Source organism: Pristiophorus japonicus, chromosome 4 (genome assembly GCF_044704955.1).
Source record: "Pristiophorus japonicus isolate sPriJap1 chromosome 4, sPriJap1.hap1, whole genome shotgun sequence".
Lineage (NCBI taxonomy): Eukaryota > Metazoa > Chordata > Chondrichthyes > Pristiophoridae > Pristiophorus > Pristiophorus japonicus.
Window position 1 is genome coordinate 47427477 of NC_091980.1, and position 21604 is coordinate 47449080.

Sequence of the window (21604 nt, forward strand, 5' to 3'; positions counted from 1 at the left end):
AGTGTAAATGCTGTAGAGCATACAGTGATTTCCTTGGACTGCTCCTGTTTCACAAGGTTCTTTTGTAATTATCAATGAAGGTGAGGGTCAGGGGGGTTTAAATTGTAAAAAATGTCAAACCCAACTCCACCCTGCCATGAACACACCTACTTTTGGGCTAACTGCACGGGTTTGGGGACGTCTGAGTAAACTGTTCTGGAGAGGCGGTTCAGTGATTTTAATATGTTGATGAGGTTCCTTTCATGAGATTTTGGCAGTCATTTAAATTTATAGTTTGTGGGCCAGTTTTCCCAGACTCAGGAAACTTGGCAGCTGAAGGGAGGCCGGAGCTGCCAGGTCCAGCAGGTATGTGCTTTTCCAGCATTGGGCTCATCCAAAAGCACCCTACGTACCCCATCGCAGGATCTAGTTGTGTCTTAAATGAATCCAGAGTTTTTGTCTCCATCAGTAACTGGACGTCTATTCCAAATGTTGACCACTCTCTGCGTGAAGAACTTCCTGAAGTTCTAAAGTTACCTTTTACTAGTTTCAATCTACATCCATTTGTCCTACTCCCACAATTTAATTTAAAATGATGTCCCATATTTACCTTTTCCCGAGCATTTGATATCTGACTGAGGAGCTCAACTCTTCAGCGAGAATGTGAGAGAGATTGCGGAGAGGTGAGAGAGATTGTGGGGGGAGAGAGATCGCGGGGGGAGGGGTAGGAGATTGCGGGGGTGAGAGAGATTGTGGGGGGAGAGAGATCGTGGGGGGGGTGGGTAGGAGATTGCGGGGGTGAGAGAGATTGCGGGGGGTGAGAGAGATTGCAGGGGGAAAGAGATTGCGAGGGGTGAGAGAGATTGCGGAGGGTAAGAGATTGTGGGGGTGAAAGATTGTGGGGGAGAGAGAGATCGCGGCGGGTGAGACAGATTGCAGGGTGTGAGAGATCGCAGGAGTGAGAGAGATTACGGGGAGTGGTCTGGAGATCAGGGGGAGGGTTGTTCGATCACGGGGGGTTCTAGAGAGCTAAGGAGGGGAGAGATCATGGCAGGTTTGCTTGAAAGGCTAGGGGTAGCCCTCCTGGTCCACAAGCAGTGCTGGAAAAGCACATACCTGCTGGACCTGGCAGCTCCGGCCTCCCTTCAGCTGCCAAGTTTCCTGAGTCTGGGAAAACTGGCCCACAAACTATAAATTTAAATAACTGCCAAAATCTCATGAAAGGAACCTCATCAACATATTAAAATCACTGAACCGCCTCTCCAGAACAGTTTACTCAGACGTCCCCAAACCCGTGCAGTTAGCCCAAAAGTAGGTGTGTTCATGGCAGGGTGGAGTTGGGTTTGACATTTTTTACAATTTAAACCCCCCTGACCCTCACCTGTCCACTGTGGGAGGTGTTAAAATTTCTCCATAGTCTTTCATAAGATACTTTGTAAAATGCCTTTCGGAATTATAGGTAGTATATAATAGGGTTCATAGTCCACTTAGGATGTTTCTTCCTCAAAGAAGTTAAGGAGGTTGGTCAGGCATGATCATTCCCTTCTGGATCCACGTTGGCTATTATTTACTCTGTTAACTAATATGCCACTCGTTTACTCCTGATGATTGGTTCCATTAGTTTCCATGGAATGGAGGTGAGACTGAGCGTTGTTTCAGTCTGTTTGATCCACTTTTTGAATATGAGCACTGTACTGCCTGCTTCCAAATTGTCGGCACCTGCTCCCTTTGTCAGTGGCTTGCTCATAATGGTTGTCACTGTTTCACAGATCTCCTCTCTAGTCTCTTTGTGAACTCTGAGATAAATGTTATCAAACCCAATGATTAGGGTTTTGATTTCAACCTGTCCTGGACTTCCACCTGATTTATATCAAAGTCCTAAATTTTACTTTGGTTAACTCTCTTTGATGAGGCCATATTGCTCATACATGGAAGAATTAAGCATTCAGAATATTGATTATCGAGTTACATCGAGTCTACAGCCCAGAAACAGGCCATTCGGCACTGTCATATATGTAACCTTTATGTAACAACACTGCAATACTGTATATACATAAGAAATGCACACCTTGACCACAGGGGGTGAACTTGTGGGAGACACTCCTCACCTGGTTATCCAGGTATATAAAGGGAGGTCCCACGCAGGGTCATCACTTCTTCGTCCTGTGAATAAAGTTCAGGTCATGAGTGACTTTGTCCATAGAATGTGCCTCGTGTGGATTTGTGGTATTGTGTAAGGACTTTACATTGGCGACGAGAAACGGGAATGAACAACCCACGAGAATGGCCACCGGCAGCACAGATGAACGGTACTGTGTTGGTGAAGATCGGGACGATTTCATTGAGAGGCTCCAGCAGAGTTTTGTCATGAAGGACTGGCTGGGAGACGCAGTGGCCGACAAGCGAAGGGCTCATCTGCTAACCAGCTGTAGACCTAAGACTTACGCGCTCATGAAAGATCTGCTAGTACCCGAGAAGCCGGCGGACAAAACCTTTGAAGAGCTCAGCACTCTAATCGGTGAGCACCTCAAACCGGCGAGCAGCATACACATGGCCCGACACAGATTTTATACCCACCGCGTCGGGAAGGACAGAGCATACCGGATTTCGTTGCGGACCTCCGCCGCTTGGCCAGCCTCTGTAAGTTCACAGACACCTGCAGAGGGGAGATGCTAAGGGATTTCTTTATTGAGGGCATCGGTCATGCTGGGATTTTCAGAAAGCTAATTGAGACCAAGGACTTGACCTTGGAAGCAGCGGCATTGATGGCTCAGACTTTTATGGCGGGGGAGGAGGAAACCAAGATAATATACGCGCACAATTGTCCTCCAACGTGGCGATGGATTAGGGAGTCAATGTCATAACTGCGACACAGAGCCCCGCAGGCAGGCAAGGGCAGTTCGAGACACCCCAGGCAGCAATAGACCCAAGAGTAGGTCTCCAACAGAGACAATGGCAGGTGGCAAGCTGTTCACCAAGTTGGACCTCACTTCAGCCTTTATGACCCAGAACGAATCTAAATTACTGACCACCATCACCGCGCACAAGGAACTGTTTGTTTACAACAGGTGTCCGTTTGGCATTCGATCAGCAGCCGCGATTTTTCAAAGAAACCTGGAAAGCCTGCTCAAATCCATTCCCGGAACAATCATATTTCAGGACGACATCTTCATCACCGGTCGTGACACCGAGGAACACCTCCACAACCTGGAGGAGGTGCTACGCCGACTGGACTGGGTAGGCCTGCGACTCAAGAAGTCTAAGTGTGTGTTTTTGGCTCCCGAGGTCGAGTTTCTGGGCAGGAGGGTTGCTGCAGACGGGATTCGGCCTATCGAATCCAAAACGGAGGCGATTCGACGAGCGCCCAGGCTCTGCAACACATCAGAGTTGCGTTAATTTTTGGGACTCTTGAACTATTTCGGGAACTTTCTGCCAAACTTAAGCACATTGTTGGAGCCGCTACACGTGCTCCTGCGTAAGGGTTGCGATTGGTTTTGGGGGGACTGTCGGGAATGGGCTTTCAATCGGGCGCGGAACCTACTTTGTTCAAACAAGTTGTTGACCCTGTAAGAAATTGGTTCTGACATGTGATGCATCGTCCTATGGGGTTGGGTGCGTGTTGCAGCAGGGTAACGCTGAGGGCCAACTACAACCTGTGGCTTATGCCTCCAGGTCGCTCTCTCAAGCTGAATGGGGATATGGGATGGTTGAGAAGGAGGCACTTGCGTGTGTCAATGGGGTGAAAAAGATGCATCAGGACCTTTTTGGCAGGAGGTTCGAATTAGAAACGGATCACAAGCCATTAACATCCCTACTGTCAGACAGCAAGGCTGTCAATGCCAATGCGTCAGCTCGCAGACAGCGATGGGCTCTTACGCTCACTGTGTATGACTACACCATCCGGCACCGGCCCGACACTGAAAACTGCACTGACGCGCTCAGCAGGCTTCCACTGGCCACCACTGAGGGGGCAGCAGAGCAAAGCGCTGAGATGGTCATGGCTTTCAACGCCTTTGACAGCGCAGGCTGCCCCATCACAGCCCGCCAGATCAAAATCTGGACCAACAGAGATCCCTTCCTATCCTTGATTAAGAAATGTGTCCTGACTGGGGATTGGGCGCCCGCACACGGAGCATGCCCTGAGGAGGTCAGACCGTTTCACAGACGGATAGATGAGCTCTCCATCCAAGCCGACTGCCTACTATGGGGCAGTCGGGTAGTCATGCCCCAGAGGGGCAGGGAAGCATTCATCAGGGAACTCCACAGTGAGCACCCAGGCATTGTGCTGATGAAGACCATTGCCCGGTCACATGTGTGGTGGCTGGGAATTGATTCAGACCTGGAACACTGTGTTCACAGGTGCACGACGTGTGCCCAGCTAGGTAATGCCCCTAGGGAGGCCCCGCTCAGCCTGTGGCCCTGGCCCACCAGGCCATGGTCACGTATTCACGTAGACTACGCGGGCCCGTTCATGGGAAAAATGTTGCTCGTTGTGGTTGCTGTGTACTCGAAATGGATCGAGTGCATCATTTTGAATTCGTGCACGACATCCACCACCATGGAGAGTCTGCGCGCGGTTTTTGCGACCCACGGCTTGCCGGACGTCCTTGTTAGCGACAATGGCCCATGTTTCACAAGCTACGAATTCCGGGAGTTCAGGTCGGGTAATGGCATTAACCATGTCAGGCCAGCACCGTTCAAGCCAGCCTCCAATGGCCAGGCGGAACGTGCAGTCCAAATCATAAAACAAGGCATGCTCCGGATTCAAGGACCCTCCCTTCAATGCCACTTATCACGCCTCCTGCTGGCCTATAGGTCCCGACCGCACTCGCTCACGGGGGTCCAGCCCACGGAGCTACTCATGAAACGAACACTCAAAACTCGGCTGTCCCTCATTCATCCAGTCCTGTCCAACATTGTTGAGGGCAAGCGCCAGTCCCAAAACGAGTACCATGACCAAAATTCAAGGGGGAGATGTATAGAAATTGATGACCCCGTATTTGTTCTCAATCACGTTTTGGGGTCCAAATGGCTTGAGGGTACTGTAATAGACAATGAGGGGAATAGGGTCATAGTGGCTAAACTTAACAATGGGCAGATATGCTGCAAGCATCTGGACCAAGTAAAAAAAAGGTTCAGCATGGACACTGGGGCACCTGAGGAAGATCATGAGATGGTATTCACACCACCACTAGTGAACGAGCAACAAGAACAGTCAGCAGCATGCACCATCCCTGCGGTCAGCCCAGAGAGGCCAGAATCACCACAGGTGACAGACACGCATACCAAGGCTCAACAACCAGAGCCCCAACTGCGACGCTCCACGAGAGAGCGCAGACCACCTGAGAGACTTAACCTATGATCCCAATAAGATGTTGAGGGGGAGTTGATGTCATGTATGTAACCTGTATGTAACACTGCAATACTGTATATATGTAAGAAATGTGCACCTTGACCACAGGGGATGAACTTGTGGGAGACACTCCTCACCTGGTCATCCAGGTATATAAAGAGAGGTCCCACGCAGGGTCATCACTTCTTGTTCCTGTGAATAAAGGTTCAGGTCATGAGTGACCTTGTCCATAGAATGTTCCTCGTGTGGATTTGTGGTATTGTGTAAGGTCTTTACAGGCACAATTGGTCCATGCCGGCGTTAATGCTCCACATGAACCACCTCCCACCCCTCTTCAACTAACCATGTCAGCATATCCTTCTATTCCTTTCTCCGTCATGTGCTTATCTAGCTTCCCCTTCAATGCATCTATGCTATTTGCCTCATTTACACTTTATGGTAGTGCATATCACATTCTAACCACTTTTTGGGTAAATAATTTTCTCCTGATTTATTATTGACTATCTTATATTTATAACCTCTAGTTTTGGACTCCCCCACAAGTGGAAACATTTTCTCTGCATCTACTCTATCAAACCCTTTCATTGTCTTAACGACCTCCATCAGGTCACCCTTCAGCCTTCTCTTTTCTACAGAAAAAACCTGCAGCCTGTTCAAACTTTCCTGATAAGTATATCCTCTCTGTTCTGTTATCATACTTGTGAATCTTTGTTGCACCTTCTCCAATGTCTCTGTATAATTTTTATAACATGGAGACCAGAATTGTACACAAGTGTATATACAAGTTTAATATAACTTCTCTGCTTTTCAAATCTATCCCTCTAGAAATGAACCCTAGTGCTTGGTTGGCTGCACTTCTTGATCCCTTAGCTCCTCTACCCCATTCAGACTCTTATTATCCATCATAGGCAGTCCCTCGAAATCGAAGAAGACGTGCTTCCACTCTAAATGTGAGTTCTCAGGTGGCTGTACAGTCCAATACGGGAATTACAGTCTCTGTAACAGGTCGGGTAGACAGTGGTTGAAGGAAAGGGTGGGTGGGGATCCTGGGTTGACGTACATTCTTTCCGCTGTCTGCTCTTGATTTCTGCAAGCTCTCAGCGACAAGACTCAAGGTGCTCAGCGCCGTCACGGATGCTCTTCCTCCACTTTGGGTGGTCTTGGGCCAGGGATTCCCAGGTGCCGGTGGGGATGTACACTTTATCAAGGAAGCTTTGAGGGTGTCCTTGAAGCATTTCCTCTGGGGCTCGCTTGCTGTGTAGGAGTTCCGAGTAGAACACTCGCTTAAGGAGTCTCGTGCCGGGCATGCGGACAGTGTGGCCCACCCAACGGAGCTGGTCGAATGTGGTCTGTGCTTCGATGCTGGGGATGTTGGCCTGAGCGAGAACACTGACATTGGTGCGTCTATCCTCTCAGCGGATTTGCAGGATCTTGTGGAGGCAGCGCTGGTGGTACTTCTCCAGCGCTTTGAGGTGCCTGCTGTATATAGTCCACATCTCTGAGCCATATAGGAGGGCGGATATCACTACTGCCCTGTAGACCATTCGTACCACTCAGTAAAGGTGCCAGATTTGGTCTTCAAAAACTCTCTTCCTCAGGTGACCAAATGCTGCGCTGGCACACTGGAGGCGGTGTTGGACCTCATCATTGATGTCTGCCCTTGCTGATAGTTGACTCCTGAGCGTTTCTCGGGTTGGGACCAGCTTATTCTTTCGAGCATCTCGGGTAATGCGCACTTCTTGATGGGGGGCATGGGCAGGTGGTAAGGTGGAAGGGCCAGCTTGGGCCTCTTCAGAGGCTGGTCTGGGGATTGAAGTGGGAATTGCAGTTGATTCCGTCAATGGCCGCGGGTTCTGGGCAGGTTCCCTTATTGCAGCAGCTACCTCTGACTTTCCCTCACCCATGTGCCCCGATAGCGTTTCAACTACCTGCATCAATCCCTCCCTCGTTTTCACCAATAGTATATCAGCTACCGAGCGACATTCCATCCCTAACATGCCCGGACAGGGTTCCCATTTCTCGTGAGAGTGACATTACTTCTCCTGACAATCCTGATAACTCATCACCCATCCCACTGATGGTAAGCTCAATGCTCCCTACACTCAGTGCCATCATCTGAACCACATCTGTTAGATCCTGCACCTCAAGAGAGCGCGATCGAGCTCTCCTTCCCCTCCTCACCCTGGGTGTGGCTCACTGCATTCCACTGGAACCCGCAGCCTCGGATGGTGGGGCCCTGGGAGTGCCTTGCTGAACCCCACAGGGACTCACAGCCTCAGATGGTGGGGCCCTGGGTGTGCCTTGCTAAACCCCACAGGGACTCACAGCCTCGGATGGTGGGGCCCTGGGTGTGCCTTGCTGAACCCCACAGGGACTCACAGCCTCGGATGGTGGGGCCCTGGGTGTGCCTTGCTAAACCCCACAGGGACTCACAGCCTCGGATGGTGGGGCCCTGGGTGTGCCTTGCTAAACCCCACAGGGACTCACAGCCTCGGATGGTGGGGCCCTGGGTGTGCCTTGCTAAACCCCACAGGGACTCACAGCCTCGGATGGTGGGGCCCTGGGTGTGCCTTGCTGAACCCCACAGGGACTCACAGCCTCGGATGGTGGGGCCCTGGGAATGCCTTGCTAAACCCCACAGGGACTCACAGCCTCGGATGGTGGGGCCCTGGGTGTGCCTTGCTGAACCCCCTGGAACCCGCAGCCTCGGACTGTGTGAAACCATGGAATGTCCCAACATTCGTACCACTCAGTAAAGGTGCTGGCGCCTCAATAGGCGGTACCTGCACCTCCTTCAGAGTAAGTACAATAGTGGGGGCTTCATCCTCCCCCTCCCCCTGCCCCTGCCTCTCCCCCTCACCCCATGCTTTTGGTCTGGGATTGCTGGGATTGGAAGATGTTCTCCTCTTCAGGCTCGTCCGCGTCTGAATCTTCTTCTGCATCGGATTCAACTTCGTTGGGGGGGTTCGCCCTCAAATTCTGCAAAATGTAACAAAACAGACAAATGGTTAGCAGCGGGTGGGGGGGCATGAGTAAGCTCACACAACGTAGGCAGCAGGTTTATTTGAAGGACCATGATGAATGATAGCACACTGCATCAACCAAAGCGTAGCTGACGGAGACACTAGCCCGCGCAGTACTTAACTTTTAGCAAAGTCAGAGTGTTGAATTTGCAGGACTTACCCTTTGCCTTGAGTGTGGGCTCAGCTTGTGCAGTGGTGGTTGCTTTTCTCCACGCAGGACCCAAGAAAACAACGACCCTTTCTTCCAAGGGTGTCAGCGGGCGCAGATTTGGCGAGCCTCCTCCTGTTCAAGTTCTCTCCCTTTTGTTGTGGGCCACCTTCCTCTGCAAAGATGAAAATATAACTTTTTAGAGAAGGTGTCTTTCTGTTGGGTGGGACATACAGATGGTCATATTTACAATTGCAATTCCAGTGAATAAATGAAAATATTACTTACAGTAACTACTTGACCAAGGTCCTGCCATTTCTTTTTGCACTGGCCTCCAGACCTCGGGGTGGTCACCATTGCACAGTAATCTTGTGCAAGTTGGTTCCAGCGTTTCTTCATTTCTTTTGATGAAACTTTTATGCGACCTCTGCTGGTGTCCAACTCGTGCCATCTGGCCTCAATTACAGTAACCATTTCCTCTTGAGAAATTCTTGGCCTTGAGCTGCATTGTACTGAACATGCGCACCCATAGCAGTCATGTAAAAAAACTTCATTTTTTTTTCACGCATGCACAGAACACGGGGGTGGGGGGGGGTGGGGGCATTGTTTTTTCGGTGCAGACATCGAGCTCCACCCCCCAAAGCTAAAGGACAGGCTGTGTAATTTTTAAAATTAGAATGGGGAAACATTCTAGTTATTTTTTTGGAGTAGTCGGGGCCAAAAAAAGTGGGCGTAACTCTTGAAATATACCAAAAAACGGCATTGGGGAAAATTAAGCCCATTGAGTCTTTTTGCTTTCCTAATTGTTTTTTTACTTCTTCTGTAACCTCTTCGAATTGCCTTCGTCATTGTCTCCTTTTATGGGCCCATGTTTCGACAGGAGTTGCTCCTATTTTTTTGGAGCAACTAATTTTTTTGGGAGTATCTTAAAAAATCGCAAATTCTCCACATTTGGTTTGCTCCAGTTTCAGTGAGTTAGTTCAGTTTCTTTTTAGTTCAGTTTTTTTTTTTCAAAAGGGGCGTTACCAGCCACTTACGCCTGTTTTGGCCATTTTAGCAAGTTTAGACAGCCAATAGTTACTCCAAACTAACTTAAGCCAGCTTATGTGTCCACTTTTGTCAGTGTCTCTCTCCCTCTCTCTGTTTCTATCAGTGTCCCTCTGTGTTTCTGACAGTGAGGGGTGGGGAGAGGGGGTGGAGGGGAGGGGGAGGGGGTGGGGAGAGGGGGCTAGGGGGAGGGGGAGAGAGGAGGGGGGATTTTTTGAGATAGAGAGAGATACACACACGCACAGAATGTATTCAATTTGGTCAACAAAATAACGCCACAAACCGATATTGGATTGGTGCCAGCAGCTGTTGGTTGTTTGCCTTGGTTCGTCCAAAGTTTACTTTTCTGGCCTCAGCCAGTTTGGTAATTCAGCTCGAGCCAGGTCCCCATCTGCCTCTTGGCCTGTTCCTTCACTTTCACATGCTGCATGAAGCTGTCCCCACTCTCTGAATGCTTCATGTGCCCCACACGCACATTAACCCTGTTGCCGAGCATCTCCTGCCTTTGACTTGCTGATTGACAATAATGCCTTCAGCAAGTTATGCTATAAAGATCCCCATCTTGTCATAAAATATTCAAGATACTTTAAATCAAAGCGTGCGCCCACACATAATGCTGCTAGGGCCATTAGGGGCCTGCTCACATGAACGCAGCATCGGGGGAGCCCATTCGGCCAGGGCTAGGGGAGGCGTGCTTCGAGCCCCTCCCACACAGCCTGCAGCGGACGCACACAGAATCTGGGGCGAAGAGCTACTGCACATGCGCGCACACTCTAGCACGCATGCGCAGAGGTCCCGGCACTGGCTCCACCCCCCCACGCATTCTGCTGCACTGCGCCAAGGGCCTGGATCGATCGGATTGCGTGGAGAATACGGAGGTAAATAATAGGCGCCGTTTCTGTTCTAAAAAGTCAGTGGACCTCACGGAGATGCGCCATTCTAAGTGTCGGTGGAAACTTGGGCCCAATGTCGATGTACTTAGTGTATGCCTTTTACTTTAGTTTCAGTTTTACCCATACCTCTTTATTCATTCATGATGTTTCATTATTGGCTAGTTTGTTCTTGTTTTTTAGCAGAATATATTTCTCCTGAACTCTATTAATCACCATTTTAAATATTTCCCACTACTGTTCTATCTCTTTGTCAACATTTTTTCCAATTTATCTTCTGTATTTCCATTATTATCCCTTAAATATTAGCTTTTTTCCCAATCTATTACTTTGGTCTTTGGCTTACTTATGTCTATCTCAATCATTATTTGAAACTTTATTAGGCCTTGTACTCATTTCATGGATTTGCCTATATATTTCATCCTCCCTTCTAGTATTAGGTGGTCTGTAAAATACCCCTAATAATGTGATCGATCCCCTCTTATCCTTTCTCCCAACCACATGGAGGCTCTTTCTATTTTAATGTTAGCTATGTCCCTTTTTTCTACTGCCATTATTTTTTCTCTAATTAGTACAGCTACCCCAACATTCCTTCTTCCTACTCTATCCTTCCTAAATACATTAGATCCTGCAATTTTTATCTGCCAGTCCTGTTCTTTATTAAGCCCTGTTTCATTTACTTCTAATACATCTGGTTCCTTGCTACAAATTACTGCCTCCAGTTGCCCCATTGTGATTTCGATGCTGTACAGGCAATTTAGATTGTTTATATGAATTATTCCACTCATTTTATATTTATACTTATGCTCCATAACTGTACCTGTTCCCTAACCGTTTATGGTAGCCTTATTCCTTCACTTGTACTCTCACCTCCTATTGTGGGTTCAAGTTCCACTCCAGGGACTTGAGCACAAAAAAAATCTAGGCCTACACTCCAGTGCAAGGCTGAGGGAGGTGCCATCTTTTAGATGAGACATTAAACCGAGGCCCCGTAAAAGACCCCATAGCACTATTTCAAAGAAGAACAGGGGAGTTATCCCCGGTGTCCTGGTCAATATTTATCCCTCAATCAACATAACAAAAAAAAACAGATTATCTGTTGATTATCACATTGTGTTTGTGGGAGCTTGCTTGTGCGCAAATTGACTGCCGCTTTTCCTACATTCCAACAGTGACTACACTCCAAAAGTACTTCATTGGCTGTAAAGCTCTTTGAGACATCCGGTGGTCGTGAAAGGCGCTAGATAAATCCAAGTTTTTCTTTCTTTCTATTTCTTTTATCTTCAGGTTTATGTTACTTTTACTCAACTCCCGCCCCTCCGCCTCTCCCCCCCCCCCCCCACCCCCATCTTACTAATTTAAAGTGCTATCGACACCCCTATTTATTCTTTCAGCTTGGACACTGGTTTCATTCCAGTTTAGGTGGAGCCAGTCCCAGAGTACAGCTCCTTTCTGTCTCAGTACTGCTGCCAGTGATCCATGAAATGGCACCCCTCTTCCCATACCAGTCCTTCAGCCATGCATTTACCTGCCTGATCTGCTTATTTCTATGCCAATTAGCATGTAGCTGGGGTAGTAACACCGAGGTTATCACCCGTGAGGTCCTATTTTATAATTTAGTACATAACATCTGATAATCCCTCCACCCTTTTCTTCCCTATGTCATTGCTCCCAACATGGGCCAGACAACTGGATCCTCACCCTCCCTTTCCAAGTTTCTCTCCAGTCCGAGATATCATTTACCCTTACACCAGCTAGTCAATGTAACCTCCTGGACTTTCGGTTGTGACTGCACAGGAATCTATCTAACCGCTAATTATTGAATCCCCTATGCCTACAACTTTTCTATTCTCGTTCTCTCCCCTTCCCTTGCCGGCGACCCCCCCCCCCCCGCCCCGGACTGCTTCCTGCCTCACCGAGCCATGGTTATCATTCTAGTCATTCTCCCTGCAATCTCCATCCTTATCCTTACAGGTAGCAAGTCTATTGTACATGTTGGATAGGATCAGCATCCGAGGGACCTCCTTCTCTATCTCCCCTTGGTACCCTATACCCTGCTGACTGACAGTCACACTTTCCCCATCCAGTACCTGTGCTTTCCTCCGAGGTGTGACTGTACTCTGGAGAAAACTATCCAGAAATTCCTCCCCCTCCCTAATATGTCGAAGTGTTGCTAACTTGCACTCCAACTCAATGTCTCTGAGCTGGAGTGACTCAAGGCAGAGACATTTCCTGCAGATGGGGCAGTCCAGGACAGTCTCGCTGTCCACAAACACCCACATATCACAGTTCAACACGCTGCCTGTGCTGCCACCTCTAATCTTTCATGATCATCATAGGCAGTCCCTCGAAACGAGGATGACTTGCTTCCACACCAAATAAGGATGAGATCACAGGTGTTTCAATGGAAGACCTAATATTCCAGGTCCTGAACTACATCCTGAGGGGTGGAGATGCCTGTGCGTGGATTTTTTTTTAAAGTGTGGTGGCCGTTGCACACCAGCCACCACACGGGCTTGACAGAGCTAGGTCTTGGTCCAGTGGCAAGGGTTATCCAATTTGCCTGGAGACCAGCTTTGCCGCACGGATCTAGTGCGCACACATATCACAGTGTGGACTGGCTTATGCTGCCCCTGAGCCCCTGGCCATGAACTCATGTCTCTCCTGGGCCCCAATCACATCCTTCCACGGTCTCTCGCCGCTCCTGCTGTATCTGCCCACACTCCAATCACCGACCTGGACCTTGCTGACGTCACTCTTTGCTGCCGTCGCCCTCCTGCACCAGCTTGCGCTGCTCCCTGAAGTGGTATGCCTCTACGCTGCTCCTGGGCTGCCGCACCTCCGCTCCTTTTATGGCCCTGACCTGCTGCTGATGTTCTTTATGCACTCAATAGGTGCACTCTTTTGAGATGGGGTGAGTGGTTTCAGGCCTTGTTGGGACATAAGAATTAGGAACAGGAGTAGGCCATCTAGCCCCTCGAGCCTGCTCCGCCATTTAACAAGATCATGGCTGATCTGGCCGGGGACTCAGCTCCACTTACCTGCCGCTCCCCGTAACCCTTAATTACCTTATTGGTTAAAAATCTATCTATCTGTGACTTGAATACATTCAATGAGTAGCCTCAACTGCTTCCTTGGGAAGAGAATTCCACAGATTCACAACCCTCTGGGAGAAGAAATTCCTTCTCAACTGGTTTTAAATTGGCTCCCCCGTATTTTGAGGCTGTGCCCCCTAGTTCTAGTCTCCCCGACCAGTGGAAACAACCTCTCTGCCTCTATCTTGTCTATCCCTTTCATTATTTTAAATGTTTCTATAAGATCACCCCTCATCCTTCTGAACTCCAACGAGTAAAGACCCAGTCTACTCAATCTATCATCATAAGGTAACCCCCTCATCTCCGGAATCAGCCTCGTGAATCGTCTCTGTACACCCTCCAAAGCTAGTATATCCTTCCTTAAGTAAGGTGACCAAAACTGCATGCAGTATTCCAGGTGCGGCCTCACCAATACCCTATACAGTTGCAGAAGGACCTCCCTGCTTTTGTACTCCATCCCTATCGCAATGAAGGCCAACATTCCATTCGCCTTCCTGATTACCTGCTGCACCTCCAAACTAACTTTTTGGGATTCATGCACGAGGACCCCCAGGTCCCTCTGCACTGCAGCATGTTGTAATTTCTCCCCATTCAAATAATATTCCTTTTTACTGCATTTTTTTCCAAGGTGGATAACCTCACACTTTACGACATTGTATTCCATCTGTCAAACCTTAGCCCATTCACTTAACCTATCTAAATCTCTTTGCAGCCTTTGTGTCCTCTACACAACCCGCTTTCCCACTAATCTTTGTGTCATCTGCAAATTTTGTTACACTACACTCTGTCCCCTCTTCCAGGTCATCTATGTATATTGTAAACAGTTGTGGTCCCAGCACCGATCCCTGTGGCACACCACTAACCACCGATTTCCAACCCGAAAAGGACACATTTATCCCGACTCTCTGCTTTCTGTTCGCCAGCCAATTCTCTATCCATGATAATACATTTCCTCTGACTCCGCGTACCTTTATCTTCTGCAGTAACCTTTTGTGTGGCACCTTATCGAATGCCTTTTGGAAATCTAAATACACCACATTCATCAGTACACCTCTATCCACCATGCTCGTTATATCCTCAAAGAATTCCAGTAAATTAGTTAAACATGATTTCCCCTTCATGAATCCATGCTGCGTCTGCTTGATTGCACTATTCCTATCTAGATGTCCCGCTATTTCTTCCTTAATGATAGTTTCAGGAATTTTCCCCACTACAGATGTAAAACTAACCGGCCTATAGTTACCTGTCTTTTGTCTGCCCCCTTTTTCAAACAGAGGCATTACGTTAGCTGGTTTCCAATCCGCTGGTACCTCCCCAGAGTCCAGAGAAGTTTGGTCGATTATAACGAATGCATCTGCTATAACTTCCGCCATCTCTTTTAATACCCTGGGATGCATTTCATCAGGACCAGGGGACTTGTCTACCTTGAGTCCCATTAGCCTGTCCAGCACTACCCCCTAGTTATAGTGATTGTCTCAAGGTCCTCCCTTCCCACATTTTTGTGACCAGCAATTTTTGGCATGGTTTTTGTGTCTTCCACTGTGAAGACCGAAGCAAAATAATTGTTTAAGGTCTCAGCATTTCCCATTATTAAATCCCCCTTCTCATCTTCTAAGGGACCAACATTTACTTCAGTTACTCTTTTCCGTTTTATAAATCTGTGAAAGCTTTTACGATCCGTTTTTATGTTTTGCGCAAGTTTACCTTCGTAATCTATCTTTCCTTTCTTTATCGCTTTCTTAGTCATTCTTTGCTGTCGTTTAAAATTTTCCCACTCTTCTATTTTCCCACTAACCTTGGCCACCTTATAATTTGATACTCTCCTTTATTTCCTTGGTTATCCACGGCTGATTATCCCTTCTCTTACCGCCCTTCTTTTTCACTGGAATATATTTTTGTTGAGCACTATGAAAGAGCTCCTTAAAAGTCCTCCACTGTTTCTCAATTGTGCCACCATTTAGTCTGTGTTTCCAGTCTACTTTAGCCAACTCTGCCCTCGTCCCACTGTAGACCCCTTTCTTTAAGCATAGTACGCTCGTTTGAGACACTACTTCCTCATCCTCAATCTGTATTACAAATTCAACCATACTGTGATCACTCATTCCGAGAGGATCTTTTACTAGGAGATCGTTTATTATTCCTGTCTCATTACACAGGACCAGATCTAAGATAGCTTGCTCCCTTGTAGGTTCTATAACATACTGTTCTAAGAAACAATCCCGTATGCATTCTATGAATTCCTCCTCAAGGCTACCCCGTGCGATTTGAGTTGACCAATCGATATGTAGGTTAAAATCCCCCATGATTACTGCCGTTCCTTTTTCACATGCCTCCATTATTCCCTTGATTATTGCCCTCCCCACCGTGAAGTTATTATTTGGGGACTACAAACTACACCCACCAGTGACTTTTTCCCCTTACTATCTCTAATCTCCACTCACAATGATTCAACATTTTGTTCATTAGAGCCAATGTCGTCTCTCACAACTGCCCTGATATCAGAGTTGAAGGATCTTTAGGACAGAGTTGAAGGATCTTTACTTTGCATTTAACTGGTGGGAATAATTGATGCTGACACAGGGTGCCAAAACTGGAAAAAGCATTTCTCTTACTTACCTTCACAACAGCAAAATATATGGAAAAAAGTAAGGTTAATAAAATAAACAAGCCATCCTAATTTTTTGACTAACCTTGCTTTCCAGGCAACTTCTCCTAACTTGTTCATTGAATCCAAGTATTGCTGACTGATTTTGCAAAATATCAAATTCCTCCTGGGTTTTCCATTTGTTTTCACTGCACCAGTTGTTTGTGCTTCATGCTCATCCTCCGTTTTGGTTTATTTTTGTATCTTTTCTGGTTTTCACCACTTCTCTGACTGCCCTATTACTGTTATAGCACCAAAATAACTTTTTATTATTATGTTTAGCCTCTATTGTGCTTTCAACCTGTGAATAAAAACGGCCCACTTCAAATAGGAAGCTGGGGACTGGAGTTATAAATTCCAATTGAACTCCAGCTTTGCTTAACAGGCAATAGTTTATTGCTGGATCATAGTGTTCACCAGCACAGTCTCACATTACACCTGTGCTGCCACATACTTGAGTTTTATTCGGTGGGAAGCTCAAATGTTTCTCAATTTTAGCTGTTCAACAGACAGTAAATGATGGTTTGTAAGTTTTGAACAAAGACCAAGATTAAAATTATTTATTGTTTCTGGTCCATAGACCAAATATTTAGATTTCAATCCCTGCAGTTTACATTTTTAAATATTTTTGGTTACTTTGCTAAAACAGAATTATGCTTTTATGTTGATGTCAATAGATCGCTCCCGACATTGGCAGAATCAGCCAGTCAACTGACCATCAGTAATACTGTACGACACAATGGCTCAGACACAGATCTTTCTCAACTGAAGTGCTTGGAAATCAGACATCATTCTTGCGCTGAGCTCACTGCCATAGACAGTGAAAATGGTAAAAAAAATCAATTATTCCAATATAAAGGATACAGTAAGGTTAAAAGGAAATAGCCAGATGTATCTCTGCCAAAGCAATAGTATGTTTATGGGTTCACTTGTGTTTGTGTCTGGATTTATATATTGATTAGTCTGGGGTTGACGGAGACTTTAACATGTCTTTCAGAAGATGATTGTGTTGTAGTGGTACTGCAGCTGGGAAATCTAACCAGTGCATTATGTTCAGTAACTGCTTGATGGCTGAATATGGTACCATCAACCATTCTATTTTCTGTTTAAAATGCTGCATATTCTTGATAGCATACTTTAAATTCATTGTTTGTGATAACATGCAACACAACTCTTTTCGAAAGCAGTATGATATCATGTACCATTGATGTTCTGTTCTAGATCAATGCGTTGTTGCAACTATGATGCATTGTTTTGGAACAACATGTCATACTCTTGACTAATGTTCAGCAAAATGCACTGTTTTAGAATAACAAGATATCTGCAACAAAACATACTTTCCTTGATCAGTATGATACTGTGCATTATAACATTATACTTGATTCATGTAATACAGAGCATTGTCTGCACAAATGTGATGCAGACCTTAATAATCTACTGTTCTGGAGTAAAATAATAACCTGAAGCATAAAATCCTTATAACATCCTTTCCTGGATAAGTGTGATATTTTGCAGCATAGCACATTGAAACATAGAAACATAGAAAATAGGTGCAGGAGTAGGCCATCAATATGCTACTGCACTATCTTGGATTATTTTAGATCAAAGTGATATTCACCAATTCCACACTTCGTTTTAGTTCAGTCTGATGCCCTGCAGCATCATTTGTTCTTGCTGTCCTTGAGATTTAGGAAAGGCCACATTTATTGTCCAACGCGAGTTGCCCTGAGAGGTTGGGGTGGCTCTTTTTCTTGAACCATTGTAGTCCTTGAAATGATGCTGTACATGATGTTATTGCGTTTCATAGTGATAGTAGTTGATTTTCAATTGCCAGCCTTTCATTGCTTGAAAAATGGGTGACCATCAATTGGAAATTGGGCAGGGGCACCTCGGCTGCTTCAGTGACACCCAAGACCCACCTGATGCAATTTTCAGGGGGGCCTGTAAATGGGTGAATAGCCCACCATCTATTTCAAATGGGAGGCTGCTTACATTTACTAATCTGGGACTCTGTTGCAAATTTCAGGTACAAATGGGTGCACTTTCTGCCCATTTTTACTAGGGGGTGAGCTGACTAATTGTCAATCCTTAAAGGGACTGCTGGTAGCTGTTCAAGAAAAAGCCCAAAATTATTTTGAGAAGATATTTGCGGGGCCAGGAGGAGCAGGAGTGCTTGATCGCATCTGGGAGCAGCTCTCCCTCCCTTCCAGGCCTGACCTGACAGCCAACTCAGTATGGCAGCCAGCCGATTGACTGCCCTCCCACAATAAGAAAGGTGTAGTGGGGTGCCCACTTAGCACCCACAGCTCATGGGCAGTATTCCAAATGAGGCCCAAACCCCAAAATGGTTCCAGCCTTTTGACGCCTGCTTTGGCCAGCCATCCATTGACTTCACACCCATTTTGGATGTGGCAAAAATCCCCCCCTTCCCCCCATTGCTTTCATAATTGAATGGCTTGCAAGAGCACTTCAGAAGAATTAAAGCATGTAATATAGACAGGAGTCACATGTATGCAAGAGCAGATAGGGATGGCAAGTTTTCTACCCTGAAGGTCATTAGTGAGCCAGTTGGGTTTTTATGACAATTCAGCAGCTTTCTTGGTCATTGGCTAGAATTTTCACAGGAAAAAAATGGGCGGGTTAGAAGTGTTAGAGTGGGAGGCGGCTGAGGGACAGTGGAAGTTGTAACAATCTGAAACCTGACCCCAACCCACCCACTTTCACGTTTTACTCAAGCAGGACGGGTGGGGGGGGCAGCCAACCCATTGCCAGGAGGCAGGTTGGTACTTTATATATTATAATGAGGCCAGGTGTGAAGCTTCTACTTTAACCTGCTTTACAGGTTTTATTGCAGGCGGCCAAGGATCCTGGGCCACAGGATTCCTGCTAACTGTAACAAAGTGGCCACAGCCTCGGGGAGCAATCCTTGTGGGTGGAGAGGAGCAGGAGTGTTTCCTCCCAGCCCCTCAAGTTTCCCCCACCAGCAGTCTGCACCCCCTCAGAGTCTGGGTTCAAACCCCACCCCAGGGTCCGTATCCCCTTCCGGGTTGGAATATCCTCCAGAGGTCGGGACTCAGCTCCGGGGTCAGGGATCGGACCCCACCCCCTACCCCGGAGAATCGGAGGCTCCACCCTGCGGGCTTGGAACGCCCACTCACGGCTTGGAACCACCCTCTCCACATCATCCTGGGCCCAGCACTTCCATGGTTCTTCGGTCTGGTTCTGCGTTCCCTGCCCTGCCCACACTCACGCTGTGAAGTTAAAACCCCACAGTGTGCCAGGAACCCGAACCTCCGCGTTTCCCGTGTCTCCCAGGTCCCCCCCCCCCCCCCGCATTGAGCGGGTGGGAATTGGGAAAATCCAGTCCATTATTTCTGGTGTCAGCCCACAAATTATTAGAATAATTGGCTGTGGCAGGGCATCTAACAGCATCTGCTGTTAGTTAGACATGCCCATGCATGTTTAGGTTTTAAACATTTTCGCGTAGCATGTTGCTGAAAGTGTGAGCTGATAACATCGCAGTGAGGAAAGCAGGGCATCTGGAACTTAAGTGAATTGCGTATCTATTTAACCAATCCGATTACAGGATTTTGAAATTAACAGTGCAAGGACTGAGAAGGAAGTGTAAATTAGAGTGGGTGAATTTCATGTCAATCAGGTACAGAAAGAGAGGGAAAGTAAGATTGGATTAAGAGAGAAAGAAAAAGTAAAAATAAAATTAAATTTTACATTTTACTTTTTTAAAATCTCCAACAATTAAAACCTGAAAGAATGAGACTTCACACTTGTAATAGTTAATTTTCAGTGCTTGAGAGGTTGACTGGCAGTAATTAACACTTATCATGACATTAAAAGTGTACTTAGATTTTAAAATTTACAAGACTTAACTTTCTGTGGTGAGTTTAGGTAATATCTACCTTGCAAGTACAGCAACTTCACACCAGTCAATGCACCTCAATGGTGATGCAGGCAGAGAGATTCTGTTTTCCCAAAGCTAACAGCGAAGCGGTGTAACTTGGACAGAAATGTTTGGATTTTTGAGATTAACCGTGCATCTGTCCTTCGCCTGACGTTACTGTACTATTTGTGCATAAATAAAAGTAATTGCCATTAGCCTCACCATAATTCTGACAGCAATTATGGCCCATTGAGTTGAATTTTACAGCTCACCTTGCTGGGATTTCGACTTACTACCTCGGGGTTGCTGGTCTAGTACCATAGATTGGGTGCACTGCAGTTATATACAGATTACACCAGAAGGTGGGTTTTGTTTATACAAAGAGCAGCTCCACTAAATATCTATACTCTGTGTCCTTTTTTAGTTCTAAGAATGTAAATATCAAACATTATATTTTCATGCAAGGTACCCAGGCAGATGTTGCGATGCATGTATCCTGCAACACTCAACCACTCATTAAATATTTGACCCTTCAACCATTGTGATAAGATGGCTCCTGGGGGATAAGGCGATGCACACATGGCTCATGACAGCCCTCCACAACTCCACCACATTTGAGCCACACAGGTATAATCAATGTTAGAGGACCATTATTGGATGATTATTGAGTATACCATACAGCTGTCAAAGTAGAAGTTCAGGAGTCTGGTCAGGCTTAGGGCCTCCCTATAAAATGCCCCACAAAGAGTCTCCTGCCTCATAGTGGTGTGCTGCATCTTGCACAAGTTTGCCATACAGAAAGGCATGCATTTGGAGGAGGCAGAACAACAGCACAAATCGTCATTGGGTGAATTTTTGTCTTATAATATTCCTGTAAGGAGCCTTGGTATATTTTATTACGTTAAAGGCGCTATATAAATACAAGTTGTGGTTGTTGTTGAGGAAGACCGGGGAAGGCAAAGAATGAGTCACCTTAACACCTCTCTACTTTATTTATAGACTGCCTAAAGCATCTGTCCATCTACAAGCCTGGGACATTTCACTATGTTAAAGGCGCTATATAAATACATATTGTTGTTATTGTTGCTTCAGAAAATGGAGCCTCATTCTTCTACATGTAGTGTCAGCTATGGCTCACCTCTGAGTCAGAAGGTTGTGGGTTCAAGTCCCACTCCAGGGACTTGAGCATATAAATCTAGGCTGACACTCCAGTGCAGTGCTGAGGGAGTGCTGCACTGTCAGAGGTGCCATCTTTCAGATGAGACATTAAACCAAGGCCCCATCTACTCTTTCAGGTGGACGTAAAAGATCCTATGGTACTATTTTGAAGAAGAGCAGGAGAGTTATCCCCGGTGTCCTGGCTAATATTTATCCCTCAATCAACATAACAAGTACAGATTATCTGATCATTATCGCATTGCTGTTTATGGGAGCTTGCTGTGTGCAAATTGGCTGCCGCATTTCCCACATTACAACAGTGATTGCACTTCAAAAGTACTTAATTGGCTGTAAAGCGCTTTGAGACAT

At 46.6% G+C, this 21604-nt stretch overlaps 1 protein-coding gene across 3 annotated transcripts in view; it reads left to right on the forward strand.

The window, feature by feature from the left end:
* LOC139262889 (uncharacterized) overlaps positions 1 to 21604 on the forward strand; it is a 163896-nt gene that overhangs the window by 82746 nt on the left and 59546 nt on the right. For all 3 annotated transcript variants that reach the window (XM_070878143.1, XM_070878145.1, XM_070878144.1), the window contains exon 10: positions 16857 to 17008. In XM_070878143.1, coding sequence (XP_070734244.1) covers positions 16857 to 17008 — 152 coding nt within the window. The remainder of the gene's footprint in view (positions 1 to 16856; positions 17009 to 21604) is intronic.